Below are 19,902 nucleotides of genomic sequence, written 5' to 3' on the forward strand. Positions count from 1 at the left end.
CAACACATTATTCTGAGACCATACCCCTTTAGATCCTGTGGAGATAACTCAACATCTGTCCTTTCAAGGGCTTTCACAAACTTTTCTGTTCTTTTGAGACTGCTTTTCTTTTTTTCTAAACAATCACAGTTGATTCAGTCTCTCATCATATGTAACATCCTCAACTGAATGACAAATTGAGTGAATCTTAACTGTATCATCATCAACGCAAGCATATCCATGCTTAACATCGAAATCAAAACTGCACTCAATGTTCCAGATGTGATTTCACAAATGCATTGTGCAATTGTTACAAGATTTTCTATTGCAGTATCCAATCATTCTTGCAATAAAGGCCAACATTCTGCATTTATTATATGAGCACATCTAATTCTATTTGATAATCAACATTTAGAGATTAAGTACCTTCGAAAAAATATTCTATTGTCTGACCTAAGTGAATAACCGACTGCTTCCCATGCTGTATGATGTATTATGCTGCTCACGTGCTTAAAATGTCTATACCTGCTAGAGGCTTCTCAATGTACCCCAGTCACAATGCCTGTTAAGGTCTATTTGTTGATCTAACATTGCACTGTCAGATTAGATACATTACTCTCTGTCTATTCGTATAAGTTATTAATATAGATTGTGAACAGCTGAAGTCCCAGCATTGATTTCCTACACTCTATTGGTCAAACTGTAGATTGACATTACCTTGCTTATATCCACTCTCTGCACCTTGTCCATTCATCAGTCCTCTATCGAGGCAAATGTATTACCCTCAACTTCATGGCTCCTTTTTTGCCTTTGAAACATTTAGAACATAGAACATAGAAAAATACAGCGCAGTACAGGCCCTTTGGCCCTCGATGTTGCGCCGATCCAAGCCCACCTAACCTACACTAGCCCACTATCCTCCATATGCCTACCCAATGCCCGTTTAAATGCCCATAAAGAGGGAGAGTCCACCACTGCTACTGGCAGGGCATTCCATGAACTCACGACTCGCTGAGTAAAGAATCTACGCCTAACATCTGTCCTATACCTACCACCCCTTAATTTAAAGCTATGCCCCCTCGTAATAGCTGACTCCATACGTGGAAAAAGGTTCTCATGGTCAACCCTATCTAAACCCCTAATCATCTTGTACACCTCTATCAAGTCACCCCTAAACCTTCTTTTCTCCAATGAAAACAGCCCCAAGTGCCTCAGCCTTTCCTCATACGATCTTCCTACCATACCAGACAACATCCTGGTAAACCTCCTCTGCACCCGTTCCAGTGCCTCCACATCATTCCTATAGTATGGCAACCAAACCTGCACACAATACTCCAGATGCGGCCACACCAGAGTCTTATACAACTGCAACGTGACCTCAGGACTCCGGAACTCAATTCCTCTACCAATAAAAGCCAGTACGCCATATGCCTTCTTCACCGCACTATTTACCTGGGTGGCAACTTTCAGTGATCTGTGTACATGGACACCAAGATCCCTCTGCTCATCCACACTACCAAGTATCCGACCATTAGCCCAGTACCCCATCTTCTTGTTACTCTTACCAAAGTGAATCACCTCACACTTATCTACATTGAACTCCATTTGCCACCTTTCTGCCCAGCTCTGCAGCTTATCTATATCCCGCTGTAACCTGACACGTCCTTCCTCACTGTCAACAACTCCACCGACTTTCGTATCATCCGCAAACTTGCTCACCCAACCTTCTAGCCCCTCCTCCAGGTCGTTTATAAAAATGACAAACAGCAATGGTCCCAAAACAGATCCTTGTGGAACACCGCTAGTAACTGCACTCCAAGATGAACCTTTACCATCAACTACTACCCTCTGTCTTCTTCGAGCCAGCCAATTCCTAATTCACACCTCCAACTCACCCTCAATGCCATACCTCCGTATTTTTTGCAGTAGCCTACCATGGGGAACCTTATCAAACGCCTTACTAAAATCCATATACACCACATCTACCGCTTTACCCTCGTCCACCTCCTTAGTCATCTTCTCAAAGAATTCAATAAGGTTTGTGAGGCACGACCATTTGTATGCCATTTTACTGTCTGGGAGTAAAGCAGATTAGCTCACTGGCAAGCTACCCGACTATCTCAAAGGGCCTTAAAAAGATTCCATTGAATGCAAAAAAAAAAGATTTAAGACTTGATACCTCGAACATTTTAGGACTGGATTAAACAAGTTTCGTTTTTGTTCCTTGCGATTAGGAATGCACGTGATGAGTGCAATTCACCCAATCAAGCTAACCTATAGTCTTGAAGAACAGGGGTCTGTTAGCTTATGTTAATTATGGCCCAGAAAGAAGAAATTACTGTTTTGGATCATGTCCCCAAGTTTCAAGAAAGGATTGTGAGAACCTTACACTGTAATCCAGAAACATCAAATGATTTCCTAACAACACGTGAAAAGTTGAACAGATAAGACACCAGAAACTTGATATTTTTGGATGATGCATAAAGTCCTAGTTCTGTTAGTTTTGTTATGGGAAAAGGCACTGAAGATTTGATTCAGGGAACCTTTTTATGGGATTAGAAGGGTCACAGATGGAAGCTGCATAAGTAGTGCCCCAGACAGAAGTACCTATCAGCAAAAGGAGCAGATAAAAATCAATACTTACAAGTACCACACTTTATTCTAAAAAAATGCTTTTGTATTTGTATGACCAAATCTTCCCCAATTTGAAAAAATTAAAATGCTGCATTTGCCAACAGTCTCAAGTGTTCAATCAATACAACTTATTGCTTCCCCATTGTCCATGATTTGCTAAAATTCTGCAGATGCAGGAAATTTGCAAACAAGAACAGAAAAAGCTGAAAATACTCAAAAGGTTTTGTTAATTCAAGTCAATAAAGTTAAAAATTCAGGTTAAAAATTCCTGCTGATTCAGAAAAAAAATACATTCTTTTCTCATATTATGTTCATCTCTCTCTCTCTCTCATTCACACACACACACACATACTGGTTTAAAAATAAATCATGTGTCTTGAAATACTGACAAATTAATAATCAAATCATTTCATTCACACAGGTGAAAATTGACATGCCTCTAATTCAAATTCCAAAATCTGAAATAACTGATATTAATGAATGCATATGAATCACACACTTCACAACACACAGAAGAATGGAATGTAGTTGCTTTACTTGGTCTTGATCCTGGTTTGCAATCTACTGAGAAGTTTAAAGAAGTCTAAATGAATATTCAGAAATATTATTGGTTGATAAAAAGAAAATGTGCATTCAACATTCTGCACCTACATACACTGATAGAGTTGACTCACATATTTCAAAAAAATTAATCTTGGCCTCTTGGGTGTAACTGGTAGGCCCAAATTTGTAAGCATCTCATCACACATCAACCCCCTGAGCTGAGGTACAACTCGTGAACATTTACTGGATTGCCCCAAAAGCAAGTATATCATTCATTAAATGTGGAGATCAAAACTACTCACAGCAATTCAGATGTAGTCTCACCAAAAATCTGTGTGATTGTAGCAAGAATCTTTAGTCCCTGTCCTCCACTCATGTTGGAATGAACGCCAGTATACCATTTGCCTTCCTACTTGCATATGATACCCACATATTGAGATGGAGCATTCTTTGAATGACCATTTTCATGTCTAATTGAGCGTCAACATTTATGAGATTCACCCCATTTAAAATATATTCTGATTAAGACCTAAATGAATAAGCTATCACTTCCCACACTGTGCTGCATCTATGACACGTTTTCCACTCATTACATGCCCACATCTCTTTGCAGCCTCTCTATGGAGTTTTGCTTTTGGCTTAGCTTTGTATAATCATAAAACATAGCCACAGTATACTGACTTTCTCCATCTAAGTCATTAATATATATTGCAAATATTTTTGGCTCAAGTCCACTGGTTATAGGTTGCTAACTTAAATTACCCCCCTTATTCCAATTCTCTGCATTTTATTAGCCAGCCAATCCTCCATCCATGCTAGTATATCACTTTCAGAACCATGGGCTCCTATTTTGTTAAGTAGCTAAATAAGTGGCGTCTTATTGAATGCCTTAGGAAAATCCAACTATTACATGCACTGGTATTTTGTAAATGTTGCAAAACTTGTTAATATTGGTTGTTATTTGCCTGATGATTTTTTTTCTGAGTAGGGTACTAATTTTGCAGCTTACAACCGTCATAATAAAGTCCACTAAATTGGGGACTCAGTTGCTCCCACAAAAGGGATAATGGAACTAGCGAGTTATCCCTAGGTTGAAAAATTCAGATTTCTGGTATTTTCCTGCTTGGCTTCTCCTGCCTCAAATAAAAGCTCAGTTGTGCTTTCAACAGTCTTTTTTGAAAGGTGTGCATAGAATTCAAAGAATTAATTTTTTTCTTTAATAAATCCAAGGGGCTTACATATGTCAAGGCCCTATACTTGTTCAAAGGGATGAAAACCATTGACTCATCAGATGCCTCTCTAATAACATATAATAAAAATGAAATTCCTTTATCAAAGTGTACAATGTTACATTTTGCACAGCTCAATGTACATCATATTGTTCAATGTATTGAAATCTCTAAATCTTGATGTAGGTTTGCTTGTTTTCAGACATTTCATCACCATGCTAGGTAACATCTTCAATGAACCTCCGAATGAAGCACTGGTGGTGTAGCCCACTTTCTATTTATATGTTTGAGTTTCCATGGCTTGGTGATATCATTTCCTGTGGTGACATCATTTGCTATTGTGTTCACAATTCGCTCTGATGACTCCTGCAGGGTGCTCGAGAACCGACGGATGGCAACTCAGGAGACTTTAAACTGCAGGAAATGATATCACCAACCCAAGGAAACTCAAACATGTAAGTAGAAAGCGGGCTACCCCACCAGTGCTTCATTTGGCGGCTCACTGAAGATGTTACCTAGTATGGTGATGAAACATCTGAAAACAAACCTTCCAGCTCAGCGAGCAAACCTACATCCAGAACCTCAACATGAGCTACAAATCGTCTCAAAGCTCACTAATCTCTAAATCTATTTGCACCTCCCTCTGTCCTTCCCACTGCTTAGTATAGTTTCAACAGCAAATGTAGACACACTAATCTCTGTCTCTTTAGTTAATTACAGAAAAATCAAGGCCTACAAAAAATAAATTGCATTTTTGGAATATGCATCCAATCTTCAATGATATGTCACTGAAATCTTACACTGTATCCCATACATATCTTACAGTTTTCAAACAAATAATGAAAATTCGAGCAGCCAGGACAGCAGAACCTCTCTCAGTTCAGCCAGGAAGAAGGTGCTAGTTGTTTCATTGGGGGTGACACTGAAGGTTTGGTTTACGGAACTTAATTATGTTACCAGGAGAGCTCACAGTATTAAACTAGGTTATTAGAATGCAGACAGAATTCTAAACTAAACGTTCTCTTGCAAATTGAAAGTGGCTCCATTCAACAATGGATACCTGAGAACAATCAATCCAAACTAAGTTCACCATTCTCCATGGTTTGCTAAAATAAGATAAAAACACTGCAGATACAGGAAACTCACAACAAGGTCAAAAAACTCTGAAAATACTTAGCAACCACACTGTAGTGACAATAACAAAGTAAATCATTCAGATCCGGATCATGGCTGTTGATTCTGAAAAATTCCATTGTTCAATAATAATTCATTAGGCTCTTTAATAAACAATGTGCTGTGATTCCAGCTGATATTACTACCTGCAAGTCGGATACCAGACCACAACCTGCTTTGATTGACCATAATTTTGATTTTTACAGTTTAACATACTGGTCTTTCACTGAAAGACAATGATGCAATGTTGCTGATACGCTTTCAGCAATGAGACAGAGGTTTATTATGCAAAACAAATGAAGATAAATAGAACAAACCAAACTATTTACATCTAACAAAATTTGAAATGTTTCACAAAATAAATTAAACTACAATCCCCATCTATCCAAATTCAATCAGTACATAAACAGTAGAAAGAGTTTCATTCTCTATCACATCTCTAGATTTGACTAATTTGTGTCTTGAGAGCTTGATAGTTTTTTGATGGTTTCGTCACAAAATGAGCTTAGATATTTTCAGCTTCAAGCAACCCCTTCTGGGTTTCACCCAAATATTCTTGGTTTGGAACTGTCAAACCCACTTCCTAACTGTTCCATACTAATGCTTTTCTTGGTGCAAAATTGTTTCTTACCTTGAACTTCAACACGACTTTTGCAAACTCAAAACTGAAGCGTTCCCAGCTATGAGTTTTTATCCTATGCAATAAAAAAATCAATTCCCAATTCTTCTGAAACAAAAGCAATCTCATGTTTTTCATTGGTTACTCTGTTTAATTGTAAAACTGTCACAAGGCTAATAAATTCACAACTTCATTTCAAGGACTCTCTCTCATACTAGTATTTAAAAAACGGTTTTAGAAATCATGACAAGTCAGTCATTAAATCACCTCATATAAACCGATGAAAAGCCACAGTTCACACTCCAAACTCTTTTCATTAATGATGTTAATAACTCACATTCCTTCACATCAAGCATGAGACAGGAATACAATTGCCTTACCTGATCCTATTTCTGGTTTTGAGTTCACTGAAAATATTAAAGGAGCAGAAATGAATATGCATAAATAGTATTAGTTGACAGTAAATAAACATTGACAGCCTTCGGCACCTAATTACAGAGATATGATTAAGTCACATAATCAAATATTTTCAGTCTCGGATGACTTGGTTGCAATACACCTCTCCCAGATATTGCTCCTTCAGCTCAGGAACAGACGAAAGAGCAGACCACATGGCCCATTATGTTCTGTTGTTGATGATGATCATGGCTGATTTTGAGCTTCAACTTTTTCCTCCCAATCCCCATATCCCATGATCCCAGATCAAAATCCTGTCCATCTGGGTTTAAAGATGTTCAACAGTGGAAAGTCCAAATCCCTTTTGATAGTGAATTACAAAGATTCACATTGTTTGAATGAAACAAATTCTCCTCATCTCAGTCCTAACTGATTGTTCAATTATCTTGAGACTGTCACCATGTGTTTTAAATTACACAGTTAGTGCAATGATTTGTCAGTATCTATCAGATTAAGACACTTCTGAGTCTTACCAATTTCAATGAGGTCAACTCTCATTCTCTTGAGAGTTGAGAAGATAAAACAAATTACTTAGCCTCTTATCATAGGTCAAAACCCTCACCTGACGGACCAATTTATCGAACCTCTGCAATATTGCCCCCAGTACAAATATATACTTCCTTTAATTTGCAGACCAAATGACACACAAAATTCCAGATGTGGTCTCAGCAAATTCTGTACAATTGTAGTAAGAGATCTTCATTTCTGTCCTCCAATCCTCTTGTAATATAAACCAATATTTCATTCACCTTCCTAATTGCAGGATGTATCTGCTTTTAAATTGCTGTAATGCTTGTACAAACAAACCCAAGTTTATATGAATATCAACAGTTACCAGTTTCACACTTTATAAGAAGCTTTTCAGTTTTCGATATTGAGCCTAAAGTGAGTAACAGGACTTCCAAAAATTGCACACAATCTGAATCATGTTGCACACTCATCTGAGACACCTCTGACATTATCTGAGTCACCTCTCTTTTTTTCTTCCCACAGCTCAGTTTTCCATCTCACACTTCATCATCAGCAAACTTAGATAAATCCTCTCCATATGCTCATCTAGGTGGTTAGATATTTTCTAAACAATTGGTGCAGAGATGTTATTACACTGTTACAATGCTGCCCCTTTAGCAACGTTATGTTGCCCTTGGTCTTTTTTCAAGATGGGTTGTAAAGGCAGAGGTGCTCATTTGTCTGGAAATAGTTACTTTGAACAATGGAGGGGAGTGGCCAGTTCAGGTTTTTTTCTAGTTTGGTTTAGTTTTTTAGCAAAGTCGGAAAACTGCTGGTAGCAGAGAAGCAGCTACAGTGAAAATAGGTTCCACGTTTGAACAGAGGTCTTGCTTGTACTTTCTCCCTGATAATTCCAGCCTGTAGGAACCTGTGTTTGAATTTACCTTTTGCCAAGGGGTGTATTTATGGGATGTTGCAGGGATTGGAACAGCTTCGTTAAGTTGCGGTATCGTGTCGGTTGTGTTATGAAATAAGTTGTTATTTTAAATTCTGTCTTTGTTTGTTCATGTTTCACCTGCAATGTTGAAATAAGTTCTGTTTTGTTTAAAGCTGAGTGGTTGACCAGCTGTAATATTCACTTTATATCTACCTGAAAGAAAATTAAAGTTAGGGTCTGGGTTACCTTCTTAAAATGTTTTGAGAGGTTCTGGCCTGGTCCAAATACACTTGCCAGAGCAGGTAGGACTGGATCCCTAGCCTCCTGTCTCAGAAATAGGGACACTACCACTGTCACCTAGGATGCCCCAATCTGTCCATCTAATTCACTGATATAGATTGTAAACAGCTGAGACCCAAGCACTGATTCCTGTGGCAGTCTGCAAGTCACAGCCTGCTCGTTTGAAATTACCTGATTTATGCTCCCTCTATTTCTTAACCATTGACCACTCCTCCATCTATCCTGCTGTCTTAACCCTAAGTCTATGAATCCTTATTTGCCTAGGAACCTTTCAGTTACATACTTACTGAATACAGAGCCTGGGAGTAAAGCAGATCAGCTCATCTACAATCTCAAGGGACCTTAGAAAGATTGTATCAAAAAGTAAAATAAAAGATTAAGGTTTAACGCCTGGAATATCCTGTGGATTTAAGATAAAGGCATTTCAGTTTTGTTATGTGCCTTTAGTGATTGACCAAATGAATCTTTGGTTTCACTCTCTTCAAGCTAGTCTACAGTTGTGATGTATGGTGAGCACTTAAGTCAATTGAAGAAATATCAAGGCCTACAAAAATGAATTACATTTTGGGAATATATATCCAACCTTCAAGATAAACCTTACTGTATCCATACAAATCTTACAGTTTCAAAATAAATATGTAAAATTGAGCTGTTAAGACGGCAGAACCTCTCTCAGTTTGCCCAGGGAGAAGTTGTTGGCTTTTCACCGTGGAGATGACACTGAAGGTGCAGTTTAGTGAATTTAATTATTTTACCAGGAGAATTTACAGAATTAAACTATGTTATTAGAAACCAGATAGAATTCTGGTTCCCTTTCAAAGTAAATGTTCCCTTTCGAATTAAAATGGCTTCATTCGGCAACATTCCCAGATGTCAAAACAATCCAAACTAAGTTCACCCCTTTTTCCTGGCTTTTTAAAATAAGAGCAAAACACTGCAGATGCAGGAAACCTATAATAAGAACAGAAATTCTAAAAAAACTAAGCAACGATGGCAGTACCGATAGCAACAGTAACAAAGTTTATGATTCATATCAGAATTAATGTTGTTGAATCTAAAAAACGTCATATTACAACAATAATTTCTGAAACTCTTGAATAAACATGTGTTATGATTTACTGGGCAATTCAGGTCCTAGTCTGCAATCTGGCTGAGAGTTTAACATGCTGGTCTTTGTCTGAAAGATGAGGATTCAATGATGCTGGTATGCTTTCAGCTATAAAATATGAATTTATTATGCAAAAGAAAAGACAAATGAACTAAACCAAACTGTTTACATCTTAACAAAATTTGAAAGGTTTCAAAACACATAGTAAATTACAATCCCATCTTTGCAAACTCAATCACTTTATAGTCCATAAACACCAGGGAGATTTGCCTTCAGTGTCACATCTGTAAGTTTGTCTGAATTTATTCTTGGGAGTTTCATAGCTTCTTTCTTGTTTAGCCACACAAGTGAGCTTAGATATTCTCGGCTTCAAGTAATCCCTTCTGTGTTCTCCCTAAATACTAGTCTAGAACTGTCAAATGAGACCCTTGCAATGAGGTAACCTGTTCCTAGATGCTGTATACTAAGTGTTTTCTCTGGGCAAAATTGTTTCTTATATTGAACTTCAACCAGGACTTTTCCAAACTGATTATTGAGATATCCCAGCTATGGGTTTTCCTGTTGTAAAAAAAAATCAAATCAAATTAATTCTTTAGAACAAAAACAATTGAACGTTTTTCAGTAATTACTCTGTTTAATTGTAAAACTGTCACAATGAAAACATACTCCCAGTTCCACTCAAGTGATTCTCTCCCATACTAGCATTAAAAGAAAATCAAGGCTTTAGAAATACTGACAAGCTAGTCATTAAATCCCCTCATACACAAGGATGAAAAACAACAGGCCATTAGTTCATAACCGAAACTCTTTTAATTAATGATGCTATTAAGTCACACATCTTCTCATCAAGCACAATTGCCTTACCTGATTCTATTTCTAGTTTTGAGTCCACTGAAAATATTAAAGGAACAGAAATGAATATTCAGAAATAGTATTAGTATTCATCATTAATAAACAAATAATGACAGCCTTCTGCACTTATATGCACTGATATAACTAAACATAATCAAACATTTTCAGTATTAGTATCAAATGACTTGGTTGCAATACACCTCTCCAAGATATTGCTCTTTCAGTTCAAAATCAGAAGGAAGAGGTGCAAGAGTAGTCCACATGGCCCTTTATGTTCTGTTGTTCATGGCTGATTTTGAGTTTCAAATCTTTTCGGCCCATTCCCCACATTCCCTGATACCAGACCAAAAACCTGTCCATCTGGGTTCAAACATGTTCAACATTGAAAAGTCCAAATCCCTTTGGATAGTGAATTACAAAGATTCACACCCTTTGAATGAAATACATTTTCCTCATCTCAGTCCGAAATGATCATTCAGTCACCTTAAGACTGCCATCATGTATTGTAAATTCCATGTTTAATGCAATCATCTCTCAGCATTTACCCAATCAAGATACTTCTGAATTTTGCATATTTCAATGAATTAACCTTTCATTCACTTAAACTGCAGAATAATTTACTCAGCCTATTATTGCGGAGGGACCAATTTATCTAACCTCTACAATATTGCCTCCAATGCAAGTATATTCTTCTTTTAATTTGCTGACCAAAAGATACACAAAATTCCTGATGTGGTCTCAGGAAAATCCTGCAGTAATAGATCTTCATTTCTGTCCTCCAATCTGCTTGTAATATAAATCAACATTTCATTCACCTTTACCTATTTTCTAACTTGCTATGATCCTTGTATAAACACATGCAGGTATATATGAACATCACTATTTACAAATTTCACACTTGTAAAATGACTTCCCAAATTTCACCCAATCTGCATCATGTTGCCTACTCACCCAACATTTCCATAACATATGCAGAAATGTTAATACACAGACTGGAGCAGGTGGTTCAAGAACCCAAGCCTCCTGTCTCAGAGATAGAACACTACCACTGCATCAAAAGAGGCCCCCTGTCTGTTCATTTAAGTAAACTAAACATTGTAAACAGCTGAGGCCTCCGCACTGATCTTCGTGGCACTCCACTAGTCACAGCCTGCCAATATGAAATTACTTCATTTATGTCCCTTTCTAGTTTGTGTCCTTTATACTCCTCTATCCATGCTGCTATCTTACCCTCAACTCCATGAATCCTTATTTGCTTAGGAACCTTTTTTTGTACATACTCATTGAATACAGAGCCTAGGATGAAAGTAGAGTAGTTCATTTCCTGTTTCAAGGGGCCTTAGAAAGATTCCATCAAACCTTAAAATGAATGACCAAGACTTAATGCCTGGAATATCGTGTGGATTTGGGATAAACAAGTTTCAGCTTCATTAATGTGGCATTAGTGATGCACCAAATGAATCAATAGTTTCAGTTTCAGTCATGATATATGAGGACCTTTAAAGTCAATTAAAGAAAAATCAAGTTCCAGAAAGAAGAAGTTGTGGTTTTGGTCTGTGTGTCCATCCTTCAAGATTTTTCAGAATTTTCTGTTCTTATTCTGGGTTTCCAGCATCTGTAGTGTTTTGCTCTTATTTTAGCAAATCAGAGTGAACTTAGTCTGGAATGATTGGACCCGTGGTAATGTTATCGAATGGAGCCATTTTTAATCTGAAATCTTGCACTGTATCCCATAAGCATCTTAGAGTTTCAAAAAAAAAATTTGCACAGTTAAGACAATGGAACTTCACTCAGCCAGGAAGAGGCTTCTGGTTCCTTCACCAAAGCAGATATGGAAACAGTGGCTTAGTTATCAGGAAACTCAGAATTAACTATGTTATTAGAAACCAGACAGAATTTTAAAGTAAAAGAAGAAGTTACCTCAGATTACAATTAGATCTTGATCAGATGGTCCAATGGGCTGAGAAGTGGCAGATGGAGTTTAATTTAGATAAATGTGAGGTGCTGCATTTTGGGAAAGCAAATCTTAGCAGGACTTATACACTTAATGGTAAGGTCCTAGGGAGTGTTGCTGAACAAAGAGACCTTGGAGTGCAGGTTCATAGCTCCTTGAAAGTGGAGTCGCAAGTAGGTAGGATAGTGAAGAAGGTGTTTAGCATGCTTTCCTTTGTTGGTCAGAGTATTGAGTACAGGAGTTGGGAGGTCATGTTGCAGCTGTTGGTTAGTCCACTGTTGGAATATTGTGTGCAATTCTGGTCTCCTTCCTATCAGAAAGATGTTGTAAAACTTGAAAGGGTTCAGAAAAGATTTAGAAGGATGTTGCCTGAGTTGGAATATTTGAGCTATAGGGAAAGGTTGAATGGGCTGGGGCTGTTTTCCCTGGAACATCAGAGGTTGAGGGGTGACCTTATACAGGTTTATAAAATCATGAGGATAGGTTAAATAGGCAAAGTCTTTTCTCTGGGGTGGGGGAGTCTAGAACTAGGGGGAATAGGTCTAGGGTTAGAGGGAAAGATATAAAAGAGACCTAAGGGGCAACATTTTCACTCAGAGGGTGGCACGTGTATTAAATGAGTTGCCAGAGGAAGTGGTGGAGGCTAGTACAATTGCAATATTTAAGAGGCATCTGGATGGGTATATGAATAGGAAGGGTTTGGAGGGATATGGGCTGGGTGCTGGCAGGTGGGACTAGATTGGGTTGGGATATCGGGTCAGCATGGACGAATTGGACCAAAGGGTCTGTTTCCACGCTGTACATCTCTATGACTCTATAAATGTTCCCCTTCAAAATAAAAATGGCATCATTTGACAACATTCTTAGGCGTCCAATCAATCCAACCCACTCTCTCTGATTTGCTAAAAGAACAGCAAAATACTTCAGATTCTGAAAATTCTGAAAAATACTCAGCAGTAATGGCAATATTTGTAACGACAGTAGCAGTTAATCATTCAGATCAGGGACACTGCTGCTGATTCTGAAAAATATCATTTGTCAATAGTAATTCCTTAGGTTTCTTCAGTTTACTTTTGAAGAAGCTGATGTTATTATTCCAACTGACGTTATTACCAGACAAGACAAATCCCAGACTGCAATCTGCCTGGATCATAATTTTGATATGTAAAGTTTAACTTGCTGGTCTTTCACTGAAAGATAACGATGTAGTGCTGCTGATATGTTTCAGCAATAAATCAGAATTGAAGCTATCTATACCTAACAGAATTTGAAAGGTTCCAATATGCAGTAAATTACAATCCTCTCCATCCAAATATTAAGTTTAATATTTTTAAACAAATGTTCTGTTTTACGGTAAACAAAATATTCAATTTTTCATAAAAAACAGAATTCTACATGAAGTGCCAAATCTGAATAATGCAACCTAGTTCTCATCTACCCTAATGACTTATATTGCTTCCATTGGTCAACTTCATTTTCTTATTTACAAATGTAACATTTACAATGACATATGGACTGGAAGCATCTTTATCACACTTAAAAATGTTAAATTGTCATGGTTTAATTATGTTGAAATTGTACTTTATGTCACCAGTTACATTGTGCAGCTGACCAATATTCATTGTTTAGTTTCACATACAAACAAAAGTTACTGGGTCAAAGTAGTAAAGTTGGATGTAACAGAGCATCACATTGAAACTTTTCAGGAAAGATAGTTTCAGGAAAGAAATCTAATGGGCAGAATGTTATAAAGTGAAAATGAAAAGAAAACAAAATCAGTTCACTCAATTCAATAAAATGATATTGTTCTATATTATTTCATGACTATTTGGAAAAGCATAGTGTGATTAAAGGCAGTCAGCATGGCTTTGTGAGGGGCTAGTCATGCCTCACAGATCTTATTGAGTTCTTTGAGGAGGTGACAAGACAGGTTGACAAAGGTAGAGCAGTGGATTGTGTGTATATGGACTTCAGCAAGGCATTTGATAAGGTTCCCCATGGTAGGTTCATTCATAAAGTCAGGAAGTATAGGATACAGGGAGATTGGCTATCTGGATTCAGAATTGGTTGGCTGACAGAAAGTAGATGGAAAGTATTCTGCCTAGAGGTTAGAGTTGAGCGGGGTCCCGCAGGGCTCTGTTCTTGGGCCTCTGTTCTTTGTAGTTTTTAAAAATGACTTGGATGAGGAGGTTGAGGGGTGGGTTAGTAAACTTGCAGATGACACAAAGGTTGGAGGTGCCGTTGATAGTATCGAGGGCTATTGCAGGCTGCAGTGCAACATAGACAGGATGCAGAGCTTGACTGAGAAATGGCAAATGGAGTTCAACATGGATGACTGTGAAGTGATGCATTTTGGAAGGTTGAACTCGAATGCTGAATATAGGATTAAAGACAGGATTCTTGGCAGTGTGGAGGAACAGAGGGATCTTGGTGTTCAAGTACATAGATCCCTCAAAGTTGCAACCCAAGTGGATAGCGTTGTTAAGAAAACATATGGTGTTTTGGCTTTCATTAACAGGGGGATCAAGTTTAAGAGCTGTGAGGTTTTGCTGCAGCTCTTCAAGTCCCTGGTGAGACCACACTTAGAATATTGTGTCCAGTTCTGGTCGCCCTACTACAGGAAAGATATCGAGGCTTTGGAGAGGGTGCAAAGAAGGTTTACCAGGATGCTGTCTGGACTGGACGGCTTGCCTTATGAAGAGAGGTTGACTAAGCTCGGACTTTTCTCTCTGGAGAGAAGGAAGAAGAGGGATGACCTGATCGAGTTATACAAGATAATAAGAGGAAATGGATAGAGTCAATAGCCAGAGACTTTTCCCTGGGGCAGGATTGACTGGCATGAGGGGTCATACTTTTAAGACATTAAGAGAAAGGTATAGAGGGAACACCAGAGGAAGGTTCTTTACGCAGAGAGTTGTGAATGCATGGAATGTGTTGCCAGTGGTGATGGTGAAAGCAGAGTCATTAGGGACATTTAAGTGACTGCTGGATATGCACATGGATAGCAGTGAATTGAGGGGTGCGTAGGTTAAGTTATTGTATTTTACGTTAGGATCAATCCTTGGCACAATATCGTGGGCCAAAGGGCCTGTTCTGTGCTGTACGTTTCTATGTTCTATGTTCTATGTTCATTACAATTCATTTCATGAATAACAATATCAATTTAAACGTATTAAATGAAAGAAAGCTCGGGCTGAAAATGCAAAGATATCTGGCCACACCGGTGAATAAATCACTAAAAACAACATTGCATTTCAACAAACCAATTGAAAGTGCTAACAGACCTTTGGAATTTATGCCTAAGTTATATAATCCAAAATTCGTAAATTCTATTAAGATGGTATGGGACAATGTGGGGCCACACTAAAAGTGTTGCACTCAGTTCTGTTCTCAATGCTATAAAGGTCACAGGATTACACTGTAATCTGGAAAACTGATGAGGACAGTGCAAAACTGAGAGATTACAGTTATCAAGAATGGTGAACAGGTTGGGGACTTTTCTTTCTTTGACAAGACGCAGAATGACCTGATAAAGGTTTTTAAAATTATGAATCTTATGGATAGTGTATTTATGCAGGAAATCAAGAACATGAATCCAAAATACAAGCGCATTCCTAAGCTATTTAGGAGCAAAGTAAGGAGGAATTTATTCACTCAGAGAATGGGGTGAACTACCAAAGGAGAGGGTTGAGGCACTCATTTTAGGTAATTTCTCAGGAAAATTAGATATCTGTATGGATGAAATTGGAAAGGAATATATACTGAGCTAATTGAAATAGGAGAAATTGGGTGTAGAGTATGAACACAACACAGCTTAGTTACTATGCTGCAAATTCTATGTAATCCTCTATATTAAAAGGAGGTAGATGTAAAGCATAATGACAGTGGATTTAGCAAATCCTTGGTGACTCTTTGAAAGTGGGCATGTTAAATCATGTGAATTTTGAATCATTTACCTTTCCAGTTTTTCTTAAATTACAGTAATTGAGAGAAATATGTTAACACTTACTTTGTCTTGGAGATATATCATAATAATTTGCAGTAAATCCTGGTCCAGATATTTGGGAATCAGATTGAAAATAAACAGTTAAAGTATTGGATGATGATGTAAACACATGGTTTGATCCAGTGCATATAGTGGCAAGTAATGGAGAATTTGTTGAAGGCCCGTCATAGATTGCAACATAGTCGTGTGAACAATGGGGTGAAACTTCCAGCCTGTAGAAAGAACGCATTTCATTTAATTTATTTAATTACCAACTCACTCCATAAAACATGCACCATATATGGGATGTTTAGTCAAAAAACTACATTAAGACATGGAACATGGATCAATTATTCAACATCTGACCCCAATCTATCCAAAAAATAATAAAATTCGCCTTAATGTGACTACCTCAATTATTTGATAATCTAAGGGAGAAACGAGGGAATCTGCGCTTGTTCTCCTTAAATTTAATAGTGGTGCTCAAATTCAGGAAGGATTTTGACAGGCTAAATAGTCAGAAATAAGTTCCATAAGTGTCAGCAAACCGCAGGAAACAAAGTTTAAGGTAATTATCAACAGAAGATCAGATAAAATGAGAAAAAATGATTTCATAAAATAAATCGCTATGAATTGGATTGCAGGGTCTGCAAAAAAAAAGTCATGGGGGTGGATTCGGTAGTACCTTTAAGAAAGTGTGTTGCATAAATATCAGAAAGGGGATAATTTGAAACGCTTGGAGAAGGAGTAGGGAATTAGTTGGATAGCCTATCAAAGAAACAACAGAAGGATATAGCCCAATGGTTTTCTGCTGTGCTGAGAGAAACAATGGCTGCAAAATGTGACTCTGTAGTTTCAGCAATGAATATTAACAGAGCAGATAGATTCTGAGCCAGATAATGTGTAACATTAGTTTGATTCCAGGTTACAATTTCAAACTTCTTACTCAGGTGAAGACCCAATCTTATATATACACAAGTGAACACGAATATATCAGAAATGCCTCCCCCTGCACTGCTTTGTGAAGGAATCATCAAGCATTCTTGGTTAACATGCTAATTGATTTTTTTGCCTCTGTTTGATTTATGGAAGTGTTTGGTGGTCAGCAAGGTTGTTTAAATTTGGTGCCATTAACATGGAGCAGTGTTGCACATGGAAAAGACCTTGGTTTTGATTTCAAGGTTTCTAAAGTAGGAATGTCCTCCCATCAATGCTATTTGAATGGACCATCAGTCTCACTCAGGCTTAGTTGCTAATTGATTTTTACTGGACCTGTCTAACTTTGTGAAAGTGCTCGTTGTTTAAAGCTGGTGAAGTCTACAGCAAGCAGTGATCCACGTAAAAATGGCTTTGCCTTTGACTTCAAAATTTCTGATTAGCCTCAGTCACAGTTTCTATAGTAATGAAGGACTTTGCAACATGAGCAACAAGAGCTGTGGGTGTGAGATTTGCAGTAACTCTGTGGGTAAGTTGAAATGATGAATATGCGATGTCACCAATAATTTATAGAGAAGGTGACTGAAGTGGGTGAGTTACATTGACCAGGATATAAAGCTAGTGGTTCATTCTTAATGAGATAACATTTGTGCATGAATTTATTGATCTAGACCAGTACCAGGACATTAAACCTACTGCATTGCACTCAAATCCTTGGGGCTACAATGGCTTTCTGCCTGCACTGTCTTCTCAGTATCTGTGTGATAGACCTCCCTCTTTTCCACATCCTAAGGACTCTAGGGCAGCAGCAGAGAACTTCAGAGCATGTTCTCTGCCCTTGTTTATTCTCTCTCTTGCTCTGATCTGTTTCCATTTCGAGTGGCTTGTGGAGCCAGAAGACATTGCCCTTTTAAATAATGTATGCTAGCTTCAAGCAGTATGGGTAACTATGAGAAGTATTCGCCTCCAGTAGGAATGAGCCCTCTGTTTAGATGTGCAGCCACTGAGCAGTGCATGTGGTACTTAGCTGTGTAGCACTGTTCTTGTGATGAGCAGCTAGCAGGGGATTCACAAATTGTTTACCTCACAAGAGAGAGAGGTGAGGGTTGATGTTTCATTGCAATCCCTACATCCGCTATCAGGCCATAACTGTCCCCGAATAATTTTTTGGGGTTCTGTGATGCATTGAGAAGCTGAGAGGAACTGATCAGAAGCATCAATAAATTATACACAAACAGAAACAGGTATTGCTGGAAAATCTCAGCAGGCCTGACAGCATCTGTGGAGCGAAATCAGTGTTAATGTTTCAGGACCAGTGACCCTTCTTCAGAGCCTTTATTAATAAATTAGATTGCTTTCCATTTTGTAAAGTTCACATGAGACAGATCACTGTGATGGTGCTTTTAATTGATATAACACCTCTTATATGGGGGTAGACATCAGCTTAAAACTGCAAACATAAAATGTTGATGCCTTTAAAATTAATCCATTGGGAATAGTTATTAAACAATAAATGTCTCTTAAGTATGCAGTCACAATGAGCAAGTGGAAACATAATTACTTACTGAATCTCAATGAAATTCAACCTTACTCTTTCATCATGATCCACAGATATATACCATGTACATTTCATATTATTTGGATAATAATGTGGATAATTGGGGCTGGCAAAAGTTCCACGCACATGATCAAGCCTCCCTCCACATTGTGCACCTAGTAACAAGGATAAATTAAAACAAAGTAGGAGCAGAAAATAGGCAGTATCTTCGTTTTTCAATATTTTTCTCCAGGATGTCTCAAATACACTTTATTTCAGCATCAGGTTTGCATGGTGAACAAACAGCCTAAAGGATAATGGCTAACTTGATCAGGCATTTCCAGATCATGTGTCATGCAAACTCATGAAAAGCACTAGATCAGTAACTCTTGGTCCTGTGAAGTGCCCGTTTATCTCAGCTTACAATGGAAAGGTAAGGTGCCTCAAAGGTTTGAGCAACAGGTAAAGCTAGCTGTTTACACTGCTACTATGCAATAATAACACAAGTGACTTTAGTCATTCATGGGATACTACCATCAAACTAAAATGACATTTTGCCTATCACACAATGATCAATATAGTAAAGGAATTTAAGTCCAGTGTGATGCCAACAATGTGGGTTGTATGACACAAAAGCCAGCAGATCATATCGAACAACAAATTCTTTCAGCTGTTTGTAACAAACAAGGTACAGATGTTGGTTAGCTCAATTGGCTGGACAGTTGGTTTGCAATATGGACTGATGCCAACTGCTTGGGTTCAGTTCCTGCACCAGCTGAAGTTACCCTAAAAGACGTTCTTTCTCAACCTCTCGCCTCACCTGAGGCATGGTAACCTTTGGGTTAAATCACCACCAGTTGTATCTCTCTCTAATGGACAGCAGTCCAAGGCCTCAAAGGACTATGAAGTTAAAAGTCACACAACACCAGGTTATAGTCCAACAGTTTTAATTGGAAGCACTAGCTTTCGGAGCACTGCTCCTTCATCAGGTGGTTGTGGAGTACACAATTGTAAGAAACAGAATTTATTGCGGAAGTTTACAGTGTGATGTAACTGAAATTATACATTGAAAAATACCTTGATTGTTTGCTAAATCTTTCATCTGTTAGAATGACCATGTTAGTTTCACTTCTTTCATATACATTCTCAGGTTAACTTTAACAATTGGTGTCAGCCCAGATAATGTGTTGAAGGTGTTAGTCCCCTGTGT

General features: G+C 38.0%; 1 protein-coding gene across 1 annotated transcript in view; it reads right to left on the reverse strand.

Moving 5' to 3' along the window:
• The window catches only part of LOC122561394 (cubilin-like), a 129,728-nt gene that overhangs the window by 16,987 nt on the left and 92,839 nt on the right, over positions 1-19,902 (reverse strand). Inside the window, exons 23-26 of the mRNA XM_087999264.1 lie at positions 18,721-18,868; positions 16,244-16,452; positions 10,293-10,319; positions 6,558-6,584 (exon numbers count right to left, since the gene is read on the reverse strand). Of these exons, the coding sequence (XP_087855390.1) occupies positions 6,558-6,584; positions 10,293-10,319; positions 16,244-16,452; positions 18,721-18,868 (411 nt within the window). The remainder of the gene's footprint in view (positions 1-6,557; positions 6,585-10,292; positions 10,320-16,243; positions 16,453-18,720; positions 18,869-19,902) is intronic.

This window comes from Chiloscyllium plagiosum, unplaced genomic scaffold (genome assembly GCF_037043375.1).
Source record: "Chiloscyllium plagiosum isolate Xiang-an unplaced genomic scaffold, Cpla_swu_hap1 HiC_scaffold_22, whole genome shotgun sequence".
NCBI lineage: Eukaryota > Metazoa > Chordata > Chondrichthyes > Orectolobiformes > Hemiscylliidae > Chiloscyllium > Chiloscyllium plagiosum.